Source organism: Myotis brandtii, unplaced genomic scaffold, assembly GCF_000412655.1.
Source record: "Myotis brandtii unplaced genomic scaffold, ASM41265v1 scaffold123, whole genome shotgun sequence".
Lineage (NCBI taxonomy): Eukaryota > Metazoa > Chordata > Mammalia > Chiroptera > Vespertilionidae > Myotis > Myotis brandtii.
The window spans coordinates 18,045,105-18,062,745 of record NW_005354291.1 but is presented as its reverse complement, the minus strand read 5'-3'; the positions used below and the strand labels follow the sequence as shown (position 1 = coordinate 18,062,745).

General features: G+C 41.7%; 1 protein-coding gene across 2 annotated transcripts in view; it reads left to right on the top strand.

Moving 5' to 3' along the window:
- Nucleotides 1–5,805, top strand: part of ADAT2 (adenosine deaminase, tRNA-specific 2) — a 15,866-nt gene extending 10,061 nt beyond the window's left edge. The window contains exons 3-6 of one of the 2 annotated variants that reach the window (XM_005859079.2): nucleotides 1,202–1,352; nucleotides 2,765–2,871; nucleotides 4,965–5,037; nucleotides 5,151–5,805. In XM_005859079.2, coding sequence (XP_005859141.2) covers nucleotides 1,202–1,352; nucleotides 2,765–2,871; nucleotides 4,965–5,037; nucleotides 5,151–5,194 — 375 coding nt within the window. In that variant the 3' untranslated portion in view covers nucleotides 5,195–5,805. Of the gene's footprint in view, nucleotides 1–1,201; nucleotides 1,410–2,764; nucleotides 2,872–4,295; nucleotides 4,339–4,964; nucleotides 5,038–5,150 lie in introns of both variants that reach the window. The other variant, XM_014533896.1, reaches the window with a different exon arrangement.
- Nucleotides 5,806–17,641: the final 11,836 nt, after the last annotated feature.

The following is a 17,641-nucleotide window of genomic DNA, read 5'->3' as shown; positions in this document are numbered from 1 at the left end:
GGGATAGAGAGCTAGAAACATCGATGAGAGAGAAACATCGATCAGCTGCCTCCTGCACATGTCCTACCGGGGATGTGCCCGCAACCAAGGTACATGCCCTTGACCGGAATCGAACCTGGGACCCCTCAGTCCGCAGGCCGACGCTCTATCCACTGAGCCAAACCGGTGCTGGCTTGACCTGTCACTATGACACACACTGACCACCAGGGGGCAGACACTCAATGCAGGAGCTGCCCCCTGGTGGTCAGTGTGCTCCCACAGCAATCTCCTGTGGCCAGCCAACCTTCTGCAGTCCCTCCTCCCAGCCGGCCAGCCCTGACTGGGACTAGGCGAGATGGCCTCGATCACTGGTCAGGCCTAGGAACCCCACCCATGCACGAATTCGTACACCGGGCCTCTAGTTATAAATAATTATTGCATAGCAGAGTATATTATAGCATTATACAGCATGTGCTTCCCATAATTCAGATTGCTTTGAGAGGTATAGAGACCATTGTACCCCATTTTACCTATGGGTAAACCAAGACTTAGAGAAGATATGTAACTTGCTCAAGGCCACATAATTAGTAATGTCACAGTAAGGATTCATATTTAAACGTGGTTGATTCCAAGTGCTGTGTGATTTCTCCTGTATTCTACTGCTTACATGAGGTATCTGAGAGCTATACCAAAAATCTGCCAGTATATACAATCTTATCCCAAAGAAAATGCGAGACATTCAGTAAAAACTAAATGTAGATTTGCTTAGAGTGAAGTCAGTGACAACCTTGAAAACATTTGAAACTGGAGTACATTCTTATGAAAGTTTCAAGCTTTCCCTAAAATATTCAGAAATACTAGGATCATTTTTTTGTTTTTTAGACATATCTTCAATGTGGGATTTTAATTGAAGGAACATCCCCCAACTTCTTAGATACTTCAGAGTAACTAAAATATAGCATGATTCGTACAGCATTTCAGATGAGATGTCTTTTTTGATGATGTTATTTTTTTTTTAATTTATTTATTTATTTTTTGGTGATGTTATGGTACTTGACCTGGGGACTATGTTGTCAACTGCTAAGGGTGCCCTGAAACCTCCATTCTTTAAAACGTTGGCAGAAACAGGAGGCCCAATTTTTTCGGTATTTATTTTTGAATATTTGCAGAATACAGTTACGTGTAGCAAACATTGTCAAGGCAAGCTCCTCTCTCTTTTCAGGCTACTCGACATGCAGAAATGGTGGCCATCGACCAGGCCCTAGACTGGTGCCGGGGGAGCGGCCGGAGCCCCTCGGCGGTGTTCGAGCGCACGGTGCTGTACGTCACGGTGGAGCCGTGCATCATGTGCGCAGCTGCCCTCCGCCTCATGAGTATCCTTGGGCTAATGTCTGTACCCTTCCTGTGTGAACTTGAAAGTGGCCGGACAGGTAACCTGTCCCTACAGAGACGTATGAAACAAATTCTACGAGGTGAAGGCCAAAAAGCTTTAGGAAGTTTTTTAAATAGTAAAATAACCTTTTTAAAAAATGTCTATAAACATGTAACTAGTATATAAGCTAGAGATAGAAAAGCTTAGCACTAATTTGAACTGTAATAGAAGAATAAATCATAATTTAAGTTAAAATAGGATAAAACTACATAAGGAAAGGTCTGAAAAAAAAAATGCACCTAAGGCTTGCCTTTGGATAATAGATTTTGGTGATTTAAAAATTTTCTTTCTCCGTTTATATATTTGTTATTTAATTTTTTAAAAATATATTTTTATTGATTTCAGAGAGGAAGGGAGAGAGAAAGAGAGATAGACACATCAACGATGAGAGAGAAACATTGATTGGCTGCCTCCTGCATGCCTTCTACTGGGGATCGAGCCAGCAACCCAGGCATGAGCCCTTGACTGGAATCCAACCTGGACCCTTCAGTCCACAGGCCAATGCTCTATCCACCTTGCCAAACCACCTAGGGCCATTTATAGGTTTTTATTCATTTACTTTTGCCATAAATAACTATTATGATATATGACAAATTTTGTCAGAAGTCAATACAAATTAAAGAACAAACCAATACATTATGATATCGTTGTAAATAAATGGGAAATTGATAGTTACAGCTCTTTGTATTTCATAGAGTAAGTGACACAAATACTGAGTGCTGCAAGTTAGTCTCTAAAGATTTAAGAAATGTATGTAATAATTTAAAACTCAGTTTCACACTTGCATGTTTTTATCTACATATTTTACTGTGTATGGGTGAAACATTTGATCACTTTAAAAAAAATACAGAGGGTTTTGAGTCTGATAAAATGTACAATCTTGATAAAGAGGCCAGTTATGGTCAACAGGATTCTGTCCCCATCCTGTCGTACAGAGTGGTTCAGCTTTAGCCGTTTTGTACGGGGCCACAGGACATATTTTATTTGGGGAAGTCACAGGTAACCATATGTTATCTTTACAAGGTGAAAATCTCTGGATTAAATTCCTGCCTCTTTGTTGGCTCTGATTCTCTAATGATTCCAAAACAATTGATTTAGGAAAAACCAGAGAGAACACCAAACTGAACATTTGCCAATGAGATATTTAGTTTTCATTCTCTTTGCAATTGTGAGATACTAATTTCTAAATCCTTTAAACCTCTTTTGTGTAACTGCATTGCATGATTTTTAAGTTTAAGCCTCAGTTTAGTTGTTTTTAAGAGTAGCATGAGCGTTCCTCTCCAGAATGGCTGGTGTAAATCCTAGTTTTGTCTTGAACTGCACATTCTCTGTAGGACCTTAATTCTCTCACATAAATCCCGCTGGTTGTGTATGGCTGTCAGAATGAACGTTTTGGTGGTTGTGGCTCTGTTCTAGATATTGCCTCTGCTGATTTACCAAATACTGGGAGACCGTTTCAGGTAACATGAACTGTTACACTTTCTCTTTCTTTCTGATGACTTTGATCTCATCATGGGCTTGTGAATGGTGAGCATGTGGTGGGTATACCAGAAACCATGATAGAACTAGACAGGCTCTCGGGACTGCTGGTCGAGTTCAGTGTGAGTGACAGGCAGTCATTTCCGGGTGCGTGCTCAGCTCAGAATCAACCGAACCTCTGTTGGAGGAGAGTGCCCAGCCTTCCGAGGGATCTCCTGACAACCTTCGCCCAGGCCGGGAGGCATGCCCGAGGACACTGCCGCTGTTGGCGTTTTCACTCCGTGAGTGTTCCCGGCTCCCTGCTCTACCAAGTTTGTGTGAAGCTTGGCCCCTGACAGTGACAGTAGATGCTGTTTACCATAAACACAGTGTTTTTGCACAAATTCAATAATTTTGTTCGATTGCCGCATACTATTTTTGGTGCGTAGCAATCAATACCTGTATTTTTATATTTTCCCTGCCCTTGATGTCTGAGCGGGTAGTTCCAGTGGAGTCCTGGGGGCACAGGCCAGCGAGGGTGAGGTTGAGGAGGAAATGAGAGCCCCCAAAGTGAAGGCCATGATTCTGAAAAATTCTCAGGGAGCAGCGGGGGAGCAGCTTGCCTGGGCACAGGGAAGAAGGGAGGTCATTGGGCTGTTTTCCCCAGCTTTATTGAGCTATTGTTGACATCTAGCATTGTGTAAGTTGAAGCTGTAAAACATGATGATTTGATACATGTATATATTGTGACAAGTTTACCAAAATAAGGTGAGTTAACACATCCTTCACCTCACATAGTTACCATGTTGTCATTGTTGCTCTGGTGAGAACATTTAAACTCTACTCTCATAGCAACTGTAGTATATCTAGGGTATTATGCAAAGTCAGACAGAAAAAGACAAATACTGCAGGATTTCACTTATATGTGGAATCTAAACGTGTTGAACTCGTAGGAGGTTATTTGTTTTGATGGGGAAAGTTTATGCAGCCTCTGTAGGCACAGGAGAAAGGGGCTCATTTTGAGCAGCAGACCGAGCCTGCCAGCCCCCTGTGCTGCTGCTCACTGGGTCCCTCCTGTCCTGTATGCTGCCTCCAGGCGGGCCTCCCTAAAGTTTCTGCTCTTACCCTTTCATGCATCTCAGAAGGGTGCAATGTATCAAGTTCAAACTCCTGCGACAAGCTTTCAAAGCCCTATATATTTTGACTTTGTTTTATCTCTAATTTCTTTCCTTATACTCCCTTAATAATCACCCCTACCCCATCAGCTGGTTTCCTCACATACAACCCAAGCTTGTTCTTATTCTTTCCCTAATATGTTCTGTTTAGCCTCTTTAAATGTTCTCTATCATTAAGGCAAGTTCAAGTTTCAGATCCTTACGTTACCACAATTTCGCTTTCTTCCATGTTGTTCTTTTCTCCCAATTAGGTACCAAGATAGCACAAAGTGAACACTTAAAAAATCCTCTATAGTAAGTAAGGATTGACAATTTTTTTCCCCTGTAAGGAGCCTGATAGTAAATATTTTAATCTTTGTGCGCCATTTATGTCTCTCTCGCATATTCTTATTTCTTTAACACTTTAAAAATATAAAACCCCTTTTTAGCTAACCATTTTTAGCTGTGGACAGCCAACCATAGCTCTATAGTATCAAACACTTAATGGGCCACAGTAAATAAGAGCAGATAAAAATAATTAATGCTTAATGAGCCCTTATGATGTGCTAAGTACTTGACAGGCATGATTTTATTTAATTTTATTGAATCCTCACAAATTCTTCTGGGTTAAATTGCTATAATTAAATACATTTTACATATGAGGAAACTGAGGCATAGAGACTTTAAGAATCTTACCCAAGATCACATAGTTCATAACTTCAATAGTAGTTAATTGAGAAATAATAATTAGTTGATTGAGAGTGATATTTGATAGGCCAGATAGCTATTCATTTGGAAACATGCTTCCCGTGTTACTAATATCCACAAAGTGTATTAACATGATCTTTTTATGTAATTATGTATATATTGCCTTTTTTTTATGGAACACAACACACATTATCATAGGCCTCTGTTCATTCTGAACTTTCTCTTTTCATCAGTGCATTCCGGGGTATCGGGCTGAGGAAGCAGTGGAAATGTTAAAGAACTTCTACAAACAAGAAAATCCGAACGGTCAGTGTTCCCTACTGTATATAAAGTACCTCACTTCAAACAAATCAGGACAAAGAGAGTCTGACACGACCTGCCTCTTCACCTTCTCTTTTTCTTTTCTGTCCTTCTCACAGCACCAAAATCAAAGGTTCGGAAAAAGGAGTGTCAGAGATCCTGAGTTTGTTCTAACAAAGGACTAATGCCCCTGGATGAAATTCTTGCCTGAATGCTGGTGACATCATCGAATCAGATGTTATATATCGTCCTTAACCTGTGGGAAAAATGGTCTCTCATCATTTCCTCTGTTAAAGGAACAAATGAACACTTTGACAAAGTCTGACAATTGCAATAAACTATTAATCAGTTTTTCCACAAGCTGGAAAGTAAAAGCTTGAGGTTTTAGAAATTAGTAAGCAGGACAATGCACTTCTTGCCAAAAGCATCACCAGTTCAGGACAGTGCTGTCAGAGCAGGTACCTGCAGGTGCAATTACCTGGCGTGTCTGCACCGGGCTGTGCCACTGCGGACCCCTGCCCCACGCCTGGCATTGCAGAATTGCATTCTTCATTCTTTGCAGCCACCATGTTCTCCCAGAGTGTTGGGGGCCCGTGACGTTCTTGGAAATTGTCTACGTTGCATACCTGTAGACCATGATTATATGGTCTTTTGAACAGATTTTTGCCTTTATAAAGCATTTAGAGAAAATGCATATTCTAAAACAAGTGCTTAAGTGTCATTTGAAATTGCAACATATTGCTAAAATAAAACCGTATTTGTGCCTTTTTTGAAGATGGATAATGTTAAAAATAGAAGATAAAAGCATAAAGGGGACAATCCCTTCTTTGTTATTGAGCAACTGTATTGGGAATCAGTGAACAAAACAAAGCATCCTGCCCTCATGGAGCTTATGTTCTAGCAGGGGAGACAGATACTAAGCAGAATAGATTATACAGCATGTGAGAGGGTGGTCCGGATTAGGCAAAAAGAATGGGCATGCCATTGGTGGTGGGAATGCTGGATGCACAATTATTTTTAAAAATATATTTTATTGATTTTTTACAGAGAGGAAGGGAGAGGGATAGAGAGTCAGAAACATCGATGAGAGAGAAGCATCGATCAGCTGCCTCCTGCACACCCCCTACTGGGGATGTGCCTGCAACCAAGGTACATTCCCTTGACCGGAATCGAACCCGGGACTCTTCAGCCCCGAGGCCGACGCTCTATCCAGTGAGCCAAACCAGCTAGTTATTGATTTTTTACAGAGAGGAAGGGAGAGGGATAGAGAGTCAGAAACATCGATGAGAGAGAAGCATCGATCAGCTGCCTCCTGCACACCCCCTACTGGGGATGTGCCTGCAACCAAGGTACATTCCCTTGACCGGAATCGAACCCGGGACTCTTCAGTCCCCAGGCCGACGCTTTATCCAGTGAGCCAAACCAGCTAGGGCTGGTTGCACAATTAAATAGAATGGTTACTTTGATCTGAAATCGTATACAGTTCTTTCTTTTTATAAAAATTCAGATTTAGAATTTAAAGTCTGAAATTGTACAGTGTGAACACAGCCCTGGAAAGGGTATCCACAGCAGGCACTCCCAGATATTCGCGCTGACTGGCGTTCAGTGATGCGGAGCTGGGCTGCAGTGCTCAGAGCTGGGCTGCAGTGCTCCTCGTCTGCCCAGAAGGGGGCCTCCACGTTCTACCGGAAGCCCGGCTCCAGGCCCTGGACAGCAGCTCCTCAGTTGCATTTCTTCAGTGGGTTCATTTCCTTGATACAAAGCATCTGTATTGTTGGTTCTGCCATTTGAGCGATGTCTCTGACTTGTTTGTTTTGAATTACATTACAGGCTGGAAAGTAATTGTGAAAGTCTTTTTATGTTGCTGAGAGAAGCAGCTAATCACAGTGACATGCTTCAGAGGATTTATAATTGCTCTATTTTGTACGTGTGCGTTTTTAACTGCATTTGAGTTTTATGGAGAAGAATAAGCATGATTTTAAATCTGTGTTACATGTAACTTCTCTTCAATTTCCCCTTCTTTTAAGATTATCCTCTCGTTAAATTTTAGTGCTTTGACTAGTTTATTCCTATTTGTAGTCGGTCATAATTCATTTCTGGCTCCTTATGCTTTTCGGCAAGCAGACGTCATTGCACTTATTGTCTTCATATCATTTTCTGGAGGATTATTTGCAGACAAAAAAACTTGGAATCTTTCCTCCAGAGAATACCACCCAGTATTTCTGGTTAAGCATCGTATGCCAAGTAGGTTCTTAGTAAACAAGTGTTAAATAGAATTATTAATTGGAATTTTGGGGGAAATGAGCAATAAAGAGACTATCTAGGGTAAAAAGCCAAAACCAAAAATGCTATGTGGCTATTTTAGCCCAGAGATAGTCACTACTAAAAGGATCTAGAAAGTAATAAAACTATAAACAGGAAAGGATAGAAAAGATTTACCAATATATATATATGTTCTGGTTTTGTTGTGTTTTGGAGAGTGGGTATTTTCTAATTCTTAAGCATGGCTGGAAATTTTAATTTTGGTTATGACCTTTTTAATTACCCAGTGACTGACTTAGAAAAGTCTCCTAAATTTTTGGTCTTAGGCACAGTTCCCTGCCTAATTATTATTTTTTTGGGGGGGGGGGGAGTCAGTATAGATGGTGTATTGCAGATTGGAGGTTGGCACCTCCTGTGCTGGTATAGGACCATTATGGGGTCATAGACATTAAGGCTGAGGAATTCTGACGGCAATTTCGAGGTGGTGGGGAGGAGTTGTGGATATCTGATGAGGCGATCCTGCTTTCTGAGTACTACATTCTCTAGCTACTTAGACATCGCTTAAAATATTAAGATGCTCCAGTTAAAAAGATTGACTCCAAATGATTGATGCTGATAGTGACTATCTAAGAGACTAGCTGAGAGACTTGCTTTGTGTATGAGATAATTCTGGAAGTTGTGGGATGCAAAAAGGTTTTAGAATTTCTACCCTATTTAGAGAGATTACTGGCAAGTGATTGCATATATGTTGCTAGAGTATCCAATGTTTACTGGTTTTTGCAATGGACTCTGCTGAGAATGGGTGGTATATAATGCTCTGGCAGGCTTCAATCACTGATAAGAGATCATGTTAAAATATCTTTGCACTTTCATGTTACTTGGCGCAAGCATCACTTCCTGTGTTGTATTTGGAATATCATGGAGACATATTAGACAGCCAATGTAGGCAAGAACTGTTCATTTTTCCTTAAATTCTCTGTTTGGAAATAATTTCAAATGATAGCAAAGTTGCAAAAATACCCATGTATCCCTTATTCTTCAAACCTATTGTTAACATTTTACACCTTTAGCTTTATTATTTGCTCACTTTCTTCTTTCTCTATTGATATATAATGGTTTTTCTGAACCATTTGGTACAAAATTACATGCATCATACATCCCGGTCCTTTACCCTGAAATGTTTCAGTATTTCCTAAGCATAGGATATTCTCTTATATAATCACATTGATAGATTACTTTTATCTACTATGCCGCCCCCTACTCTCCCCTGCAATGTTAGATCCATTCTGGGGTCCAATATCATGTGTCTCATGTGTCTTTAGCTTCTTTTAGTCGAACATTTCCATGGCCTCTCTGTTTTTTTAGGACATTTAAAAAAATCATACAGTCCATCTGCCCCAACTTTTCCTTTTTTCCTTCATAATAGGGTTTAGTCATGATTAGATTCAGGTTATGCCTTCTAGGTGAGGTTATGTTCTCAGAGTGTCATATCTGGAGGTACCCAAAAGCCATCTTCCTTCACCTGGTGAAGATTTTATCTGATGCTACACTATATAATTACTAGAGGCCCGATGCATGAAATTTGTGCAAGGGTAGTCGTTGGTTGGCCCCACACACCTGCCGCAGAGCCATCAGCCGGGTGGCCTGGGCTTCCCTCTTTGGGACAATTGCGGAGCCCTCCCCATCCCCGATCGATTGAGGAGCACCCCCACCCCCAATCACCCTGTAGAGGATGGCCTGGGCCTCCCTCTGTGGGGCAATCATGGGGCAATGGCAGGGCCCCCTGACCAATTGGATCGCACCCGACTTGGCTGGCCTGGCGCCAGTGTGTGTCATAGCGTGGTTGTGGTTTTCTGGACGGTCGTTCTGCTGTTCAGTCAATTTGCATATTACACTTTTATTTTTATAGATTGTGTGTTTTTTATTTTTTTCATTTTCAATGAATAAACAGTTTGGATTGGGAAACAGTTACATTGTTTTTTAAGTGTATTTGACATTGGCAGAAAGGAGGGGAAGAAAATTAATGACATAAATTTCAAAGCAACTGTTAAACTATTCGATTGTATGCTTTATTTTTTATTATGTTTGCCAAAATTTACAAAATTCCCTAATAAGACAGTTTTAAAGTGGGATGTCTTAATAAAAAATTGAAAGAAGTATCAGAAATTAGTTCTTTCTCTCTTGACCGCCTCAGCAAAACAAATAATTATATCAACTTAATTATATCTGATAAAAATAGAGTTTGGGAAAATAGGCCTAAGATGTTTCTGGAATCACAGATGGCCCGTAGTGATCCAATAGGATGTGTAATTCTAGGTAGGTAGTCATTTGGCCATAAAATAGTTTTCTTGGGTTTCCATAGAGACATCTAGACTTAAAATGTTTCAAGCACTGCTACGTTTAAAATGAGCATCAGTAAAAATAGCAAAAGCCAAGGCTCTTAAAAAAAAAATTAAAAATGTTTTAAAGTAGTGAGATTCCCGGTTAAAAATCCACGTTGAAGCCAAAGCTTGTCCTTCCCCGTCATTCTGCAGCAACTGGAGAAGAGGCACCGAGAACTGGTTTCCCTGCCTTTTGGCAGAGGAATGAGACTACATTGACTTCATCCATGAAGACAGCTGCCAACTATTTTCTAACCCATAACTGTTAATTGTATGTGGTGAGGGAAGGGGTGATGGGTGATGTTATTTTTATGGGTATAAGTTCTGGTGAAAGTTTGACATCTTTAGGATCTTACATTTTTTCAAGTGGAGTTAATAAAAACAGGCTCAGGGGATTACTTCTTACCTGATTTTTAAGTGAATGTTGCAGTTGAAGAAGCATGAACTTGGGAGTCTAGGGCAGGAGTTGGCAAGAATGGCCCATGGGCCGAACCCAGCCTGCTGCCTATTTTGGTACTACTCACAAGTTAAAAATGGCTTACCTTTTTAAAAGGTTGAAAAAAATCAAAATAATTTAGTGACTGGTGAGCATTAAATGAAATTTAAATTTCGGAGTCCATAAATTCAGGTTTTTTGGAACGCAGCCATGCCCATTTGTTTCTCTGTTGTCTAGGGCTGCCTCTGACAACAATGGCAGAATTGAGTGGTTGTGACAGAGACCTGTCTATGGCTCCCAAAGCCTAACTACTTCCTGTCTGGCCCTTTAAGAGAAGGTTTGCTGCCCCCTGGCCTAGAGATTCTAAAATGTTGAGGTTGGATTTCCAAGGTGCTTGTTCAAGTTCTGTGATTTTGGAACTGAATAATGTGGCTCATTGTGCAACTGTGGTGAATTGCTTCAGTACCATGATTTTTTAACATTGGTTTATAAATGTGAAAGAGAGATCCAAGACACTGACATATTTATTCCGCCTTAAAATATTTTGTTTTCTTATATACACTTTAAGAGAGTGGCAAGGAGAAAAGAATTTATCATTTTATTAGTGTTTCAAATAAACAATACATTTTATTTATAATCATCATAATAAAAATGCTATCAAGTATTTATCACCTTTAGGAACCGTTACTATAATGTCAAAAGTCTATTGGACTCTTAAAAACCAGAATCTATCTCCATACCATCCCCTATCTCAGACCTTCCCCAATTTTCTCTGCAACACGTTTGGTAACCCTTTGATGCTAGAATCACATACACGAGTTTGAAAGAAAGACAAAAAACAAACATGTATTAGGTGTTCTATTATTATTATTATTATTATTATTCACCCAGCATTGAGTTTAGGACCAGGTCTTATGTGTAATAGACAAATACTAGGTCCAAATTCTAAATTGCATAGTAAAGAAGTATTTGAGGGAGACTTCCTGGAGGGAGACCAGCTGTGCCCTGAAAGGCCCGTAGGATTTGGGAAGGTAAGCAAGAGGGTGAGGGTTAGCATCTGCAATATTAGAGTAGGAGAGCGACAACGATGGAAGACACAGGTGATGAATGCGTGGGCCAAGTGACTGTAATGAAGATCCCCAACTTCTTTCTGAGAAGAAGTAATTTTTCATTCTCTTTCTGATGTGTGATTTCATACTTGTTCCTGGAGTATATGTGGTTTGGGAAGAGGACTGCCAGGGACAGAGGTTGTCACACTCCAGTCACTGAGGTAAGCAGACTGGAAGTAGAGATTTAGGGATGGAACTTGTTAATAATAGAAGCCAATATTTACCTAGACCTTACTAGGTGCTCATATGTTACCTCATTAATCCTCATTACAATCCTTTGATTCAGTACTATTATCTCCATTTTACATCAGGGAAACTGAGGCACAGGAGATTAAATACCTTGGCCAGGGTCTCAGAGTACTAAGTGACCATGTCAGAATGGGCTAGGTCATTGCAAGGTAACACTCTTTATGGGTTAGTGGCTGAGAACAAAGGTTGAATTCTCTCATGCTGCACTTCTTGTCCATCTCCGTCAGGCCAGGGGGTAGCCATAACTCCCCCATCAGGATCATCACCAGTCACCGTGGCAGGGCAAAGGGAAGTGGTGAACAATGCTCTATGTCTAGAGCAGAGCTTCCCAAACTTGAATGCGCATCTGAATCACCCGGGGAGCTCCTTAGATGCACATTGGATTCAAGAGAACTGGGAGGGGCCTGAGATCCTGCATTTTTAGCAAACTTCTGAGCGATTTCTGTACTGCCCCACCATGGACCACTCTTGAGTCAGGAGGGCTTACTAATTTTTGCCCAGAAGTGACACATCACTTCTGCTCACCAAAGAATTAAAGTAAGTCACATAGTCACGCCCACGTTCAAGGTGGCGGGGAATGTAATCTACCATCTACCCAGAAGGACAATTGGAGTATTTGGGAACAGCCCCAGTGAAGAGCAAAAAATCTGAAGCTAGGATTTGAATTCAGGCAGGCTGTCTCTCCATACAGTCGGAAGTATTGGTACCTTCTCCACTGAGAAAGGGCAGCAGGTGGCACCTGCCCTGCTGGGCAGGCCGCCAGGCGGGGTAGCCCTCGAGACTGACTGGTTGCAGTCCATTTGTGTGACTTCGGTGCCAGGTGTTCCAAGCTGTTTGGTGTCAAAGGCAGCAGTTCTCAACAACGTGTTGCAACTCTGAAATGTTTCAATTCATTTTTTTCTTAATAACGTGCTGACATCATTGAATTCTTCCTTTTTGTTCAAAGCATACCTTCAAGTAGATTCAAGTCTTTCCCTATGGCACTGTGTCTCCTCTAATCCTGCCACACATTCTTGTTTTGGAGAGGGAGTGAGGTTGGAGCCAGCATTCAGAGAGCTGTGCATGATCCCGGGAACGCCCGTTCTTCATGTGTGTTTGCTGCAAAGGGCTGGAGGTGCTGGTCTGGAAGAGCCCTGGGTGTGCAGTTGGCACAATGAACCGCATTTTCAGATGGTGGTGACTGAGAAGCAGCCTCTCTGGGCCTGCAGCCCATGTGCTCGCTGGTCATAAACATGGAGGATTGTGGGAGAGAGTGGTGCACTGCAGGCCCACGTTAGAGTCGTACGTGGAGAGCAGTGGGCAGGGTTCCTTAGAGCTCAGTGCTGAGTGAACCCTATATCTCCTTTAATTGGCCTCCAGCATCCACAGAAAACCTTGCTGTTGGATCCCAGGCTGAAGTGTCAACAAACTGTTCAGAAATATTACAGGGTTTCCTCCCAAAAATGTATACACCTTTTTTTTTTTTTTTCCCCAGATAGCTCAGTTGATGTTTCTTTCTTTTCAGATTTAACCCACAGGAATTAATAGTTACTCCAAGTGTGTATACATTTTTGGGAACACCCTATATTTTAAGCAAGGCCCCTGTCTGCCTTATGAAAACCTGATCTGCAATGATACTTGGAATGAAATAAGATTGTTCTTCCTCCATTAAAAACAATCCCTCCCAGAAGGGGGCTAGAGGTACATTTCAGTTTTACCTCATAATCAGAGATAAGAGTTCCGAAGTAACCGACTACCTGGTCCATTCAGTCAGCAATTTAGCCAACCATGAGGGAGAAAATGGGCCCTGAGAATTTTTCGTTTGGAAAACCAAGTTTGCCAGGTTGAAAAATGCCCTCACCCCTGCCCCCCTGCTCTGTCATTAACCACGGGAAGAACTGGAGAAACCTGATCGTTCCTGAGACTCGTTTGTCCTGTAACGCATGGAGTTCAGTGAAAATACACAGATGAACACTAAGTTAATAATTAAGGGAAAACAACCAAACAGAGTATTGCTATTTTCATTCGTTTCTTTGACTGAAACCTGCGGTATGACTTTTACCTTCGTGGAAGTGAATTCTACTGCTTGATCATTCTTTGGAAAGAGACCCACCACTCTACTGGTGATTCTGATTTCCTGGGAAAGTGCTCGCAGCTTTTAATGCAGCTGTACTGGCATCGACAGCCATTTCTTTCAGTGACATGTCTGTATTGGAGGCCTGAGCTAAGGACGTCAGCTTGATCTTTCCATTGGCCACATCACCATCCCATTCAGATGCTAAGCAATTTCAGGAAAGATTACATTTCTTCTGGACCTGAGAGCAAAACCATTTTCTTAGTGACTGGCGCCCCTGGTAGGGTGCCCAGGGGAACCCGGCAGCACCCTCCTTTGTGGGCCTGCTCCGCAGGTAAGCTCCCCTCTCAGCACCGGGTTCTTTCATCCTGAGCATATTTCATCACCTCAGAAAGCTCCAGCTTTCTCTTACTCTTCCCTTCAGAGTCCTGCAATCGCCCTGAAATGTTTCCCAACTACTGCAGCAGCCCACAGAGATTGTTTTCTTTAAACACTTACTTAGTGTCACCTAGTTTAACACTCTGTGGGGCTCTAATTATAGTAATTAGATTGTAAGCTCCCCCAAAGCCAGGACTTAGCCCAGTGCTAGGCCCAAGGGCGGTTTCAGGAAATGCCTGCTGAGTGATGGCTTTCAGCTGTGGACAGTCTCCAGTGGGTAGACAAACGGTGACTTAGCGCCACGCCACCGGAGAAGGCTGTCTCAGCTGACTGAGCAGGGCCTCTGTCCCCGCCTGTGCTTGTGAAAGCCGTTGCTGCCAGACAGCTCTGGGCAGCCAAGGTCGGGCGACTTAGACACCCAAGGTCGTCCTCCAGCTCATCTCTTCTCATTTAGAAAGGTACATTTTGAACTCAGGCATGCAATTTCCCATTTTCAGGTTTGAGAAGTCAGAAAGAACAAGCACAGCTGACTGAGCAGGGCCTCTGTCCCCGCCTGTGCTTGTGAAAGCCGTTGCTGCCAGACAGCTCTGGGCAGCCAAGGTCGGGCGACTTAGACACCCAAGGTCGTCCTCCAGCTCATCTCTTCTCATTTAGAAAGGTACATTTTGAACTCAGGCATGCAATTTCCCATTTTCAGGTTTGAGAAGTCAGAAAGAACAAACAGCAGAGAGGCAGAGAGATAAAAATTTTATATCTGCTTTGCTAGACCCTGTAACTTTCCTGTGCAGGCAGAACACATAAAAGGGAGGACACGTCGCATGTTGAAGAGCAGATAGTGTGCTGTGTGGAGACTGATTTATATAACTCTTTTTGCTAGACTAATCCAGAGCTGGATTAATATTTTAATCATATTCCCTGGAGAGGAAAAGGCAGCTGGTGAAATTGTTGGAGGTGACATGCCAATCTACATAGAAACCAAGTGTGGTTTGGAGACCACCATGGAAATAATAACTTCAGTCATTAAGTAGAGAATGAAAGAAACCAGATAAGTTTTCCAGGATCAAGAAGTTATTTTTATTATAAACTAACCTTAGGGAGACCATAGGCTTGATTATTATTTTAACATTTAAATTCAAATACTGATGGTTTTATCTTTTCACTGTTGATTACCCTTGGCAAGAACAGAGTTAGCCATGAGTGCAATAGAACATCCTTCATTTTTTTTATTTTTAAGTTGCCATTTTAATTGTGTACATAAACTTAGTTTGTAGGCAAAGCCTGGCAAGGAGCACACATGATTAGGTCTTGACGTGGGATTTCTCTTTCCCTTGAACTTGACTTTCCAGGATCTGAATTCTGATGGTTGGTAAAAATTTACTGGCATTTGAAGGAAGTGGTCTTTCCCCTTTTTTGTTTTCTTGCAGACCTGCATAACACCAAATCTTTACAACGGTCTGTAGCTGGCACTAGCAATAAATGTCTGGAATATAATGTGTTGTGCTCTGGGAAATGCTATCTTTTGCTTGGATGGATAATTGCTGAGAATTTGTTAATGCTTCTGGATTTTGTGGGATTAAGGCTGATACTTTGATATTCCTATGTGTTCTGTTGACCCTTAAGTATTTGAGAAAAGAGGGAAAAGAGTGCCTTAGGGTTGAAATAATAAAATTTTGAAGGTGCTAAGGTTCTATTCCAATTATACTGGCTGATGGCCCAGGGTGCAGCTGCTGACAAAGGACCCAGATTGCACCCGAAGGCCCAAATACCATCTCTTCTGCCTGGAACTGAGTCAGTAAAAGGAAATAGTGTAGGGCAGAATTTTGGCCTGAAATTTCTCTGTGGGAGCAACAGACTGAATTGATAATGGGAGAAAGTTTGTATTGTTAACTTTTATGAGGTGGCAGTAATTTCAGGAATTATATAGTGCTGGCAAATTATTTGGGCCATATTTTCACCTGGTGCTCATTGTTCATGCTGCTGGGTTGGGTAGCATAGCTGAGCCAGCTCCAAGATGAGAAGGAGAATTGGGGCCGACTGTGGCACTGGGCTAATGCAATTAATGTCATGACAAGCGCGTTGCCGCAGCTTCTGGGAACCACAACAGAGAGCCATTTACAAAGGCCCTGAGGGGATGAAATCTCTGACACCAGGAAGAAATGAGCAGGAGAGGGTGAGAGGACGTAGAGGAGGTGGCTCCAGGAAGAAGAGAGTAAGGTTTGTTAGTTTTTGTTAATCCTCACTGGAGGATATTTTTTCCATTGAATTTTAGAGAGAGTGGAAGAGAGGGGGAGAGACAGAGAGAGAGAAACATGGATGTGAGAGAGACACATCACTTGGTTGCCTCCCACCTGACCGGGGCATCGAGCCTGCGAGCAAGGTACAGGTACGTGCCTTTGACCGGGAATTGAACCCACGACATCTCATTCCTGGGCCGACACTCTATCCACTGAGCCAAACCGGCCAGGGCATCTGTTTGTTTGTTTGTTTATTTATTTCTCTCCTGATCTTTCCTGAGCAAGACAGCAACCTAGGGTAGACCATGGCTTTAATAGTTAATTTCACTGGATAAATAAGAAAAATATCTGAAAAAGGAAGAATGCTGGTGTCTAAGGTGGGGAGAGTCACTTTTCTATTCATGCCTTTGGTTAGGTGAAGGGCATTTGATATGCTTTGTTCTAATGTACAGAAATACAGTGCAAAGTTAGAAGCCACTTTCAACTCTCTATCATAAGAAGCTAGATAAGATGGCTTGGGAGCAGCTGAGAAACCTCTCTCTTGGCATGTGTCCACACCCTGTTTCTCCTTCTCTCTTATGGGTGTGGCTTTTCCCTACACTGGAGTGTAAAACCTGAGATTCAGTTTTTAATCTAGATTTAGGGTGGGTCCAGGTAGTTCAATACTAATAGGCTGTTTTGAATCAAGGCCAATTAGGCCCACCTTGCATAGATAGTGGTGTTCTCTACAATCTAGCTAAGTTAGAAATGCAGTTGTCAGAAAACAGACTCATTCACTAGACTAACGAGCAACAGCTAATATTTATTGACTGTTTATTGTGCACCAGGCACAGTTCTACAGGCTTTGCAGATAGTATATGATTCTTGTAGCAACCTTAGGAGATTACTGTCCTTTTCCCCATTTAAATAAGTTTATAGAGGTTTATAGAGTTTAGCTTGCTCAGGATCACAGGGCTAGTAAGGGGCACAATCAGAATTTAAACTCTAGAGCTCACATTTTACAACCAGCAAACTAAACTATTTCAAGATCACCCAAATAGGAAAAGAGCAAAAAGGATGGTGAGTGTTGTTCCCTGCCACGCCCTCCACTGGGTGTATTCATGAGGCTAGCCTTTGGCTTTTGTCAGTACTTTTCCGATTTGAATGTCTTATCCTACTCTGTGTGTGTGCGTGTGTTTTTGTTGTTGTTTTTTAATTTTAGCAAAGTAAATCTTCTAGAAGGAAAAGAGGTGTTTTACTTATAAGAACAGATCCCAGGATACTTACAAGCTTAAAAAAGCAATTGGATCATCATCTTGGTTCTTTACAAAAATTGGAAACAAAAATTGCCTGATTTTATAAAAAAATTTTTTTCAATGAGATAGGTCTTGTTCAGGATCCACAGATGAACTGACTTGCCGATACCTTTGTGTATTCTGTAATTGTTTCTCTGAAAGAACAGCACATATTATTATGTGGTTGTTATTATTATCATTAGGTACTGTGCTTAAGTGATTTACATGTATTTT